Source organism: Callorhinchus milii, unplaced genomic scaffold (genome assembly GCF_018977255.1).
Source record: "Callorhinchus milii isolate IMCB2004 unplaced genomic scaffold, IMCB_Cmil_1.0 Scaffold2, whole genome shotgun sequence".
NCBI classification, from domain to species: domain Eukaryota; kingdom Metazoa; phylum Chordata; class Chondrichthyes; order Chimaeriformes; family Callorhinchidae; genus Callorhinchus; species Callorhinchus milii.
In genome coordinates this window covers 117975069-117987193 of record NW_024704743.1, presented here as the reverse complement: position 1 = coordinate 117987193, position 12125 = coordinate 117975069, and the positions used below count along the sequence as shown (strand labels likewise).

Genomic DNA, 12125 nt, shown 5'->3' with positions numbered 1-12125 from the left:
CCGTCTTCTTCAGAAAATATTCTGGTAAGATACAATTTCTGCCCAGGGTATTTTCTCCTCTGAACACTTAAGGAGTTGGTGACACCTGGTCAGAGCAGCACAGTCTCTTGCACTAGAATCGCTACACCTGACAGCAATTCTCAGTGAAGTGCTGTGAGACCTTTAGGTGTTGTATCAAACGCATTGGTCATTCATCTTTATGGCTGATTGTGGTACACCAATGCTGGCAAATCGTCTGCTCCGTTTGTGCAAAGTGCATGATTACTGCACTTCACAGTAATCCTGCAAAGCATTTTAAGATATCCTCCTGACATGACAAGCATATTAAATGCAAGCTTTTTTTTAAGCCTATCATTAATGGTTTTATTGATGCGTTGGCTTACCTTCCTCCTCTGCTGCCCTTTGCCCGATGGCAATCCTCCCAGATAGAACGGGGATTCGACCTCCAGGGATGAACTGGTGGTGATGCTGCTCTGTCGAGTCCGCAGACCATCAATCACAAGCTTTCCAGTGTTGCCTTCCCTGCTAAACACCACCTTAAAAAACAATAAGACTATTAGCTGAGAAACAACAACCTGAAACTCGGCGTCAACCTGATGCAGAATTCGTGTGCAACTTAAACATAGAAACATGCAGAAATTCTCTGCACAGAAAGGGGCCATTTAGTCCATCTTGTCTGGGCTGCTGCTACATATTTTTTCTAAATAGCCCTTTTGGGCAGGCCTTCCGCCATTCTGCCCCCGCCCTCTGGATCTCCATCCTGCAGTCCCTCCGCCTCGCCCCCTCCCTCGCCACTTTCAAGACCCACCTCAACACCCTCCTCTTAGACCGTGCTTTTGATCTCCCTGCTTCATCTCCCGCCCTTCTACCTCCCCCACCCCGACCCTCAGCTCAGGTCCGTAACTCTGTCTGATCAGCACCGCCTCCCAACGTGAAAGGCGCTATACAAATGTAATTTTGTTGTTGTTATTTTAATTAACAAGCAGTATATTTTGTGAGAAGCGCTTTGGACTGTCCTCCTGACGTGAAAGGCGCTATACAAATTTTGTTGTTGTTATTTTGATTGACAAGCAGTATATTTTCTGAGAAGCGCTTTGGACTGTCCTCCTGACGTGAAAGGCGCCGTATCAAATACAATGATTATAATAATAATATTCTTTGCATTTCATATAGCGCCTTATCACATCATTGAGATGTCTCAAAGCACTTCACAGAATGTAAACTGAATTCAATATATATTTTGTGCACAGCAATGTCCCACAAACACTTGGAGATTGAGTGAACAAATTTTTTTTTTAAATTATAAGGGATTGTTACCCTCGGAAAACCATCCGCCAATCGACTAGCAATCAGATTCCCACTTACTGCTAGGGAAACTGAGGCGTGTGGAGTAAGTAAACTTCCCAGCTGGGAATCCTCTTGTTACGAGGTGTTTAAGTTGCACATGAATACATCTCTTGAAATTGGAAGCTTTTGTTTACTTACAGTGTGCCACTGTCCATCGTTGTATTTCGCTTTACTCTTAATTTTCAGTTTGATGCCGTCAACCACAAAGGAAAAGAAAAAGCGACCTTTCAAAATGTAAAGGGCCATGTATGACCTCTCTGCCTTATCTGCTACGTAAAAGATAATTCCTTCTGAAGTTACTGTCCGCACATCAACGGAGAATTTTGACCTGGAGTGCAAAAGAAAAAAACTGTTTGCATTTGTGTCTGCTTTAAAACATCTTCAGTCGCATTAAAAATGATTAATGTTTATAATAAAATAATTCTTGCATTCGATGTAGCTAGCGCCATATCATGTTGTCGAGGTATCTCAAAGCGCTTCACAGAATATATATATATATTGTACAATAAATGAAAAATGTTAAGATGCCAAAGTAAATTAAAAATATTAAAAATTAAAAGTAATTTAAAAATATTAATAATATTAAAAAGACCAACACATCTCAAATGAAAGCAGTTCAGCTTCTAGATTCTATCCGTATAGGGAAACATTTTTTTTTTTTTTACCTCTCCTTGAACGATTCTGGAATAAAGTCGTATTCCAAATGGCTATCTGGAGTGTCTCCAAACTGATGGGCTCCATTGAACACCTTTGGCCTCCATGACTGACATCCGCTGATGTCAGCCCCGGGCTCTCTTTTGTTGGGTGACCAAGAACATCTTTATGATTCTTGCCATTCTGTTTACATAGGAAAAATTCTTTCAGAGCCATATTTTCCAATAACCGCACCCATCTTGTAATAGTTTTGGGGGTAGGGTGGGTGTCTGATACATGGTGAAATTGTCACCATGCTTGAAAGCATCCAAACTGAGAGTTCCACCTCTACATGAAAATTCCTGTGACTGGAACGGAATACGCACTTTCTCCCTTGAGGGTCATGGCCTACTTACCTAATTCCGGAGAGTATTAGGATTAGGCTGGGAAGAGCTAATGATTGGGGAGTGTGTGTTGGGGTGCTGCTGGAGTTTAACCCAAGCTAAAACCACATAGCTTGCCTTTTAAAACACTGTCCGGCAAGCTTTCCTGCTGCTTGTCCAGCTTGGACCACCTTAACCGTTAGGGCTTTGGATGCAAATCCTTCATTGTCTGGCGCCTTGGGACATTGTCCCGACGTGAAAGGCGCTATACAAATGTAATTTGTTGTTGTTGGTGTTATTACAGGGTTGCCCCGTTTTGTTAACTCCGCTCCAGATATTGTACGTACCTTATTCCCTTTGACAGTCTCTTGATTGGATTTTCTACCTTCTTTCAACATAAGCATTTCTGGTGCTCTTTGCCTGGAGCAAGCGTTCAGCTTTATTCCACTGTGATCTGATGATAATATCAGGCTCTGAACTGTAGGACGTTCGGAATCCCTAAAAGGAAAGCAGTGATTAGTTTTTAATGCTTTCAACCTCTCGCAAAAACCATGCGACTTGATTAGAACATGACAGAATCATAGAAATAGAGGAGAGGACATTGGGTCCACTAAGTCTATGTGAGCTATGGGAGTTGATCTACCCTAATTCTCTGGCTTTTCCCCATACTCTTTTATATCATTCGCTTCAAATATTTGTCAAATTTTCTTTTGTATTGTTACATTCAATTTTGGGGGGATTGTTGGCCAGGACACCGGGAGGAACTCCATTCTCTCCTTGAATAGTTGCGAGGGATCATTGATATCCACCTGAACAGGCAGACAGGACGTCAGTTTAATATCTCTTCCAAAGTTCGGCACCTCTAACAATGCAGAGCATCCCCAGCACTGCATCGGCTTGAACCCACAACCTTTTGACTCAAAGGTGGGAGTGCTATCAACTGAGCCAGGCTTACACTCAATTTGGGGGATAAGTAGAATTCATCCCTCATCCACTAACTGAACGAGAGTCGTTGTCTAAGTTTCCTATAACTTGTGAACATTTTTAGTTTACCTATTTATGAAGACGTCATTGATACAGCCAGTATAATTCATAGTGTCTGAGTTTCCACCCACGAATAGGGAGTCATTTGACCTGTCCCGCAGTGTCACTGACTTTCCATCCTCGTCTTCATCATCCACATTCAGGGTGACCCTATAAAACATTAGAGGAAATGGTAAGCACATGGTATCATCATCCCGGACAATAATAATAATCCTGGCATTTGATTTAGCGTCTTATCACAACGTTGAAATGTATCAATGGGCTTCACAGAATACACTGTAAAGTGGATTGACTGTATATTTTGTGGGCGAAATGCGGCAGCCAAATATGCACAGTTGTGGATTAAGTGACTAATTTTTTTTTGGAGGGATCATTACTTCGATTTTAATACCAACTTTGTGGAAGATCATTGACCATAATTACAGTTACAAAGTGGCATGGAGATAGGCGATTTGGTCCAACTAGTCCATGCCGGTGATTCTACTCACACAAGGTCTCATTCATCCTATTCCCCGCTCATGAGCAATGATTCCATAAGCTGGGACTCTTCAGTCTTGAGATACGACGTCTCAGAGGGAAACTTATGGAGGTGTATAACATTTTAAATGGGATTTAAAAAGTCAGAATCATCTATTTCTGGAATTTCCATGTGTAGTTGGGACGCAAGGAATTCTGTTTGGTTTGGCTACCTTTAATCACAGTGAATGGTTTCTATGCTTGCCAAAAGCTGCCCAAAAAAAGAGGACGTCTACAAGCCCAGATAGGAACCCAAGCTGGGATTTGAAGGAACTGAGGATAGCTGGGAAGTGTAGGGGAGGGGGAAAAGTTGACCAGAAGTGCCATCAAAAAGAAAGGTGGGCTTTAAAGGTGAGGAAGGAAAGGGAATTTTTCAATCACAATACTTACTTATCACCGATTTTCATGACAGACACATAATGGTTGGCGCCATCATTAAAAGTGTTTTTAGATTGTAGAATTGTGCCCTGTATAATAACTTTCAGTTTGCCATTTTCCAATAAAACCATAATACCGTTATTCTACAAAGGAAAGAAAAAACACAATGCTATTATTTTCTGTATTGCCATAGTGTAGATTTACAGCACGTAATTTAATCCACGCATTTAATTTCATACACACAGCAAAATACAATTTTATAATATAATAATTGTTAGCTAAACATTAACAAAAAATAAAGGAGATTTTTAAATTCCTTCAAATTTTGAGCTTTTTAAATGTTTTTCTGCCCAAGCTCATCTTCCTTTGCCAATGTTTCTTTCATTTCTTTGTGTAGCTCTCTGACTTTTCAATAACAATCATAAAACGCAATACATCATCTTAGATTATGATCGCCCTGCCCTATCCCCATACACAAAATGATCTGTTACAAATGCAGAAAATGCCTTTGGTATTCCATTCTCTATATTACAATAATTCAGCCATGTATTAATTTGTCTGTGTCTTAATCGATCTGTTTTAATCATCTTCAGCCACTGTATGATAAGAAGAAAACAGGCTGACTGGCTACAGCATTTTTGATAACTCGCAAAGCATTTAGATATTCCAATTTTATTCCTTACCTTGTTATAAGAAAACAGCACAGTGTTCAACTGAATTGTTGAGAAACCAAACCCAATGTGGAAATCTTTAGGAAAGGTAAACTTAGCAGCGGGAAATTTCAACACTCCTTTGCTACTAAAGGAAGCAGAGCGCACCAACTAAGAAAATAAAACAAAAAAGAAGTTAATCAAGTCCTTCCCACTATAATACAATTTAATAATAATCCTTGCCTTTGATATAGCGCCTTATCGCATGTTCCAGACATATCAAAGCGCTTCACAGAATATACTGTAAAGTGAATTGACTGTATATTTTGTGGTCGAAACGTGGCAGCCAATTGGGCACAGCAGCGTCCCACAAACAGTCGTGGATAGAAGCGACCAATTTGTTATTTTCTATTTATTTAGATGTGACAAATTTACATTTATTAGCCTTTCATGTTGGGAGGATGTCTCAAAGCGCTCCACAGGATATAAAGTGTAGTGAGTGTGTTTTGTTGGTTTGCGGATAATAGCGCTGAACTTGGGCTGAGTACTCACCAGGAGGTCTTCAGAACAACGTTTACTGACACCCACAGTTTTTTCATTGGAAAGATCCTTGTTCCCTGAGTTGACTTTTATGCTCCTCACACAGGCGCGCAGTGAGGATTTGACAGGAATGTTTAATCTAGTAATCAGCAAAACAAAACAGGTATTTCAATCAACTGATGGCAGTTTTGAAATGTGAGCATCTCATATGAATTCTGAGCAAGACCTGGTCATCAGGTGGTAAGACCCGGTCATCAGTCACACTCCTCAGTTGATCAGCCAAGAAGCGAGATCGAAAGACTGATAATAATAATAATCCCTGCATTTAATATGGCGCCTTATCATGTTGTAAAATAAATCTGGAAGAGTGAGCATAATGGAAACAAGTGATTTCAATAAACGTCATTTCAAAATAAATTTTACAACATGAATTAAAAGCCTGTCCTTTCCTATATAATAATAAAAAATAATGTGATAATCCTTGCAGTTGATGTAGCACTTTTCATGTTGGGAGGATGTCTCAAAGCGCTTCACAGGATTTACTGTAAAGTACAGCGACTGTGTGTTTCGTAGATGAACACGGCAGTCAATTTGTGGTAATTTGGTCAAGACACCACGAGAAGCTCCCCTCTTTTCAAGTAGAGCGGAGGGAGTTTCTCCTGATGGGAACCTTATCATCTACCTGGACAGGCAGTTGGCTTAATGTCACATCTGAAGGACCGCACCTCTGCCCAGGTGGTGGGGGGGAATTGTGGTGGAAGGAAAGATAACCAAAAGCATGGTCAAAGAGGTATGTCTTGAGATAAGCACTGAATGAGGAGATGGAGAGAGCGAGTCAGTGGGACTCTGGGATTGCGTTCCAAAGCGTGGGGGTAGAATGGCTGAAAGGGTGTACAATGACAGACATGAAGCAGGCCAGTGCTTACTGAGGGAAGGGGACAGCTGGGTAGATGTGGTTGAAGGAGGTTGCCGAAGTAGGGTGGGCCAAGACTGTGGAGAGATTTGAAAGTGATAAAGACGATCTTGAACTCGATCCACTGGGGGATGGGGAGCCAGTGGAGCCGAGCGAGGTTTGGGGATGATGGGCTCATGGAGCCTGGTAAGGAAGAGGGCAACTGCATTCAAACAATATACAATTGCTTATATTTGATAGCATAATATGAAGTGTTTATATTGATCAACGTACCCTTCTTTAATATTGGATGGTATTCCTCCAAGGTATAATTCTTTGAAATCTGCATCGGTCATGATAATATGACGCTGCACGTTTGTGAGCCTGTTTACCAATCCTAATTGCCAAGTTGTTACATTTTTCTTTACCAAAATCTAGAGATTCAACAGAGGAGAATGAGAAATGTTAGGGTAAGTAATCCTGCAATGCTCAGTGACTGCAACTGGTGTTAAATTCACTCTTACAATAATGGTAATAATAATAATTTCACATCAGAAATATTACTCAATACTTATGGAATACTATTTGGGATGTTTTGCATGAAACTTTCATTAAACAGCCACTCCCATCCTCACAGTCTTATGTATCCTAAGTCTTACAAAATACACTTTGAAGCTTCAATTTTACTCTTCACCATGTAGATCTTTTTGCTTGAGACGGATCAACAGACAATCATCACTGGAAACAACTCATGGGAGCGGTTGCTGGCTTGTGACTTTGGCATCAAACATTGCCCTGGAAGTGCCGACTGGTCACAATATTTTAACATTCTCCTTCCATCCCCGCCCCCTTACATTTTGATTTTATGGACCCCCCACAACAAAAAAAAACCCAACAGTTTTATAACAGGCTCCAACTACACATTTCTATAGTCTAGTACGAGAGATTGAAATACACAGTATCCTTATATTCATTCAGACAAAAGTAAATACCAATTTGGGGTCGTCGATTTTTGATATGGGCATCATTATAGGCTCTGGTGGATTTGGTAACTCGAGATTGTATCTGAAAAACAATACTCCATTTTCGATGGTGAGGGCACAGCTTGAATTCTGAAAGAAAAAACAGATCAGGATTTTACATGTACAAACGTTTCCAAACCTTTGGGGTACTATTTTACAACACATTAGAGCTTCATCGGAACATCTGAATTTGGAGTCCTGTAGCTTGGTGGTTAGAGCACTTGCCTTGCAAGTGAGAGAACCCGGGTTCGATTCCGATTCCCAGGCAGGGCAAGTTTCCTTACTCCACACATCTCTGTTTACCTAGCAGTAAGTAGAAACCCGAAGGTTCAGCCACTGATAGTGGCACGAAGGGAGCAATGTCTGTGCTGGCTGAACAGTGGCATGATCAGTCTCAAGGCGATCATGAACATGGAGCAGCTAGATTATACAAGAGGCGTCTCTGTGATGTGGTTCTACATAAAACAATTTGTTTGACAGTTATCACATTTAAAACAAACTTAAGAATTTTGTGCCCAATTTTTGTTATTTTATGTTTTTTTTTAAAAAAAGTACTTTAATATTTTTTTTCTACTAAGTTCTTCCTCATTGGTACATGCCTCTGGTCCTGTTCCCCAGCCGTCTTGTGCTGGGATGGGCTTAGAGAGACTCTGGTTGCCCTGCAGTATCCCATTCAAGGGTCGTTGTTCATGAAGGAACCTTAGCTGTGAATGTTTCTATTGCAAGGATTATTATTGACTGTAGATGTGCTCACTGCCAGTAGAGACGACTGAAGAGGGATCAGGACCAGTGAACCTGCTTGATTTTACCCTCTCTGACCCTAGGGATGCCAGGGCCAATTCAGCCTTCCCACACAGCCCTGCAGTGAGATGAGAACTTAGCAGGATTTGAAGCTCCTGGTCTATAGGGCAACTCTATCCACTACTCAAATGAGCCCACCAGGGAGTGAATGGATTTGAACATGAGAATGAGGAACTTGAAGTTGAAGTACGGGCTGGCACTCCAAATCAGCTGCTCGCAGGTCACCCAAAGCAGATCAATGTGACTGGGGGGCAAATCCCAGGGCTTTGCTCCGTGTCACTCCATTAAAGATTAAATCAGAAATGTGTTGGATGAGCAACCATACGTATAACCCACCGTATACCACAACATATCAGAGAACCAAATCACTGCTTCAAATACACTTCCCCCCAGAGAGATTATTAAGTCCTTTCTGGTGCCCAAGGTATTGAGGCTCCCATTATGTGTTAAACAGGCAACACTACAGAAGAATGGAAAAGATGAATGTGCTTTACCTGACTTTTCAAGTAAATCAGTACTGCATTTTTTGTGGCACTCCTAATATTCTGCTCAAATTTCCACTTAAACTTTGAGCTCACTTCAATCTGTGCATAGCCAGTGCCATCAAAGTAGTAACTATCGGCTCCAGTTTCCTTTGATTTATCTCTGTAAGAGAAAGGAACAGAGGTTAGGTTGAATTGGAAATCTCCATACTCTTTAATGAATATAAATACATCTTTGTTCACTGAGACTGTCCAGCGCCTTGCGATGTCCTATTGAGGTGAAAGCCGCTATGTAAATGTAACTTGTTGTTGTTGTTGAGATCAATGCCAGGATCAATACAACCATTTTTGCACCTTTTTACATCCTTGTATTTGATTGTTGACGTTCAATATCAATTTAAGAGCTGTTGTCTACATTTGATCCCCAATAGCAGTGAGCAGGGTTTATAAACCAGCTATTTGTCAAACAAGAATGCCGAGATTACAGACTGGAAACCTTGGACCTTGTCTTGCTTGATCCTCAATTGTCTTTTCTATCCCACATTTGTGCCATGCACCGTTCTGCCTTCCCCCACCTCCGCAACAATGCCCAGCTCTGCCACTGCCTCTCCCCTCAGGCCGCCGTAACCCTCATCCATGCATTCATTACATCCAGACTCGACTATGCTAACTACCTGCTTGTCAAGCATCCTAACTCTTCCCTCCACAAGCTGCAGATCATCCAGAACTCTACAGCTTGTGTCCTCTCTCGCACCAGGCTCCGTGACCCTATCATCCCCACCTTCGCCTGGCTCCACTGACTCCCTGTCTCCCAGAGGACTGTGGTAGGGTTGATGGACTGTGGCTGAAATAACTGAACCGGAATCTCCAGTCACCTTTGAACTTTACAATAGCATTAATGTCAATGAAAGTCAGGGAGAAAAGGTAAAGAAAACCCAATAAAATAATAATAATTTGGTCACTCAATCCACTACTGTTTGTGGGACACTGCTGTATGCATTTGACTTCCGAGTTTCATCCACAAAATATTCAGTCAATTCACTTTACAGTATATTCTGTGAAGCGCTTTTGAGACAACGCAATGACATGATAAGGCGCTATATCAAATGCGAGGATTATTATTATCTTATTTAATATTCACTATTGGAAATAGTCTTTTATTTTCAAATATTTCAGGGTGAAAGTGGTAACAGTACCTTGCATCCGGCTTGTCTATGGTGGTATTCAGGTTGAACGTTTCCCTGAAATTGTACAAGCTGACAAGCCTTTCGTTCAAGACTCCCAGCTCAATGTCGCCAATAAAATTGTCGTATTTCAAGCTGGCCGGGGGCTGGAAAAAATAGTTCACAGTTAAAACAGTATTGGCAGGATATGCACACCGAGGCGGTGAGGAGTCCTGTAGTGTAGTGGTTAGCATGCTCCCCTCACAAGCGAGAGGACCCGGATTTGATTCCTGGGTGGGACGAAACCTTAGTTTTTTGAAGAGATTATTACCCCAGGAATCCAAACCGCCAATCGACTAACAAGCGGGTTCCTACTGACTGCTAGGTAAGCAGAGGCGTATGGAGTAAGGTAACTTGCCTAAGGTTTTGCCCTGCCCGGGAATCGAACCGGGTCCTCTTGCTTGTGAGGCGACGGTGTTAACCACTATGCTACAGGACTCTCATGGTGTCCAAGAATCCGGGTATGAATGTTATAACTAAAGTCCACTATAAAAAAAGTTTGTTATAACTGGGCTACACAGCAGTAAGGTATTAATGAAGGATGGAGTGATATCTGATTTTTACCGTGAAATTGCTGGGGTAGCCTCCAACGTAGAAGACAGTGTTTTGAGGATCAAGAGTAAGTAGCATGCCCTTTCCATTCGAAACTGGGAAATAAGTAGTGTTGCTGCTGACATCATTCTTGCTTATCGTATTGTACATTAGGGAACCGTACTGCAGGATCCTGGGGGAGGGGGAAATGGTTTACGTGAAACACAGACATTTAAGAAAAATTCATAAGTATACTTACAATTAATAGAGCGCCTTTCACATTGGGAGAGCGTCTCAACCCTGAGGGTTTGAGTCAGAAATAGCACTGCCTGATCTGTGCTTACTTAGTGTTAAAAAAAATCACTGATCCACTCTCCACAGTTAGTACAGTATATAAAAAGCATGGAAGAGATCAATCAGCAGAGAATCGAATGTGCATCACAACAAATAGACAAGTGTGCATTACCGTTTAAATTCAGCATTGTCGAAGACTGCAGTGCTGACTGTTAAATCAGACTCAATCTTAGCTTCCTTGTCTTTTCCTAGTTTGTAAACTGTGACAAGCTTCTTATCCACTAGTGCCATACCGATGTACTCCTCGTTACTCTGGAAGCGAAAGGAAATAATTTATAATAAGTTTTTGATACAGCTCCTTATCACGTCATTGAGACACTTCAAAGCACTTCACAGGATTTCACTGTGAATTGCAGTGACTCTGTATTTTGAAGGCAAACTCAGCAGCTAATTAATGCACAAACAAACAATGAGGTGAATGACTAATCTTATCAGGGGGATTGTCAGCCAAAATAGAGAGAAGCTCGCTTCTCTTTTCGAATAGTGCCATGGGATCTTTAACATCCTCCTGAACAGGCATAGACCGGACCTCGGTTTCATACCTCATCTGTTAGATGGTACCTGCAACAGTGCAGTAAATTATTGAACATTACCAACGTTATTGAACTGTCTGTCAACTGAGGCTGAGAATTCAAAGGCCCGACGTGGGGCTTGAACCCACAGACTTCTGAATCAGAGATGAGAGTGCTACCGACTGAGCCAGGTTGACACCTGACAGACAGGTGCAGAAGAGGTGGCATTGTAAATCTGAATACACCACAACTTTCAATGCAATTTAAATTTATAATGCATCTTTCGCATTGGAAGGATGTTTCAAAGTGCTCCATTCTGTTGGCTGGATACCTAATCCCAGTAGTGGGAGTGGAAGAGCATGGGAGGGTAAAAGATGCCAATCTCATGGGCAAAGAGGTACGGCAAGGCAGGCTTTGAACATGCGGAGAGAAGGGAGCAATTACACTTTTCTCTTGGTCTAAAAAAAAAGCCTTTGACCCATTTACAATAACTGCTTAGACTCCAGCTGTATCCCAATGCACACGCTGGGGTCCCCAAGCCTTGGCTCTTGCCAACTTGCGCCTAAAATTTTCCGGAATTGGGAAAACAGGATGCATCCCTCCAGGGAAGGAATGCACATTCCATTCCAACAATCTATCTCTGGGATTTCCATGTATCCCAGAGATACATGGGATTCATGTAGGTGGGATATATGGAATTCTCAGTTTGGTTTGGATACTCTTAAGCATGGTGATGGGTTTCTACATGTGTCAGACACCCGGTTGACCAAAGAACAACAACAACTTGCTGGGCAGTGTCTCGGAGCACTTAACTTTT

The 12125-nt window shown here is 41.6% G+C and overlaps 1 protein-coding gene across 1 annotated transcript in view; it reads right to left on the bottom strand.

Moving 5' to 3' along the window:
* The window catches only part of LOC103179715 (laminin, alpha 3), a 150117-nt gene that overhangs the window by 6144 nt on the left and 131848 nt on the right, over window positions 1-12125 (bottom strand). Inside the window, 15 exon segments of the mRNA XM_042331692.1 lie at window positions 384-536; window positions 1486-1675; window positions 2013-2080; window positions 2083-2184; window positions 2711-2861; window positions 3417-3557; window positions 4314-4444; window positions 4985-5122; window positions 5504-5630; window positions 6678-6817; window positions 7376-7495; window positions 8701-8851; window positions 9885-10018; window positions 10476-10635; window positions 10909-11048. Coding sequence (XP_042187626.1) covers window positions 384-536; window positions 1486-1675; window positions 2013-2080; window positions 2083-2184; window positions 2711-2861; window positions 3417-3557; window positions 4314-4444; window positions 4985-5122; window positions 5504-5630; window positions 6678-6817; window positions 7376-7495; window positions 8701-8851; window positions 9885-10018; window positions 10476-10635; window positions 10909-11048 — 2046 coding nt within the window.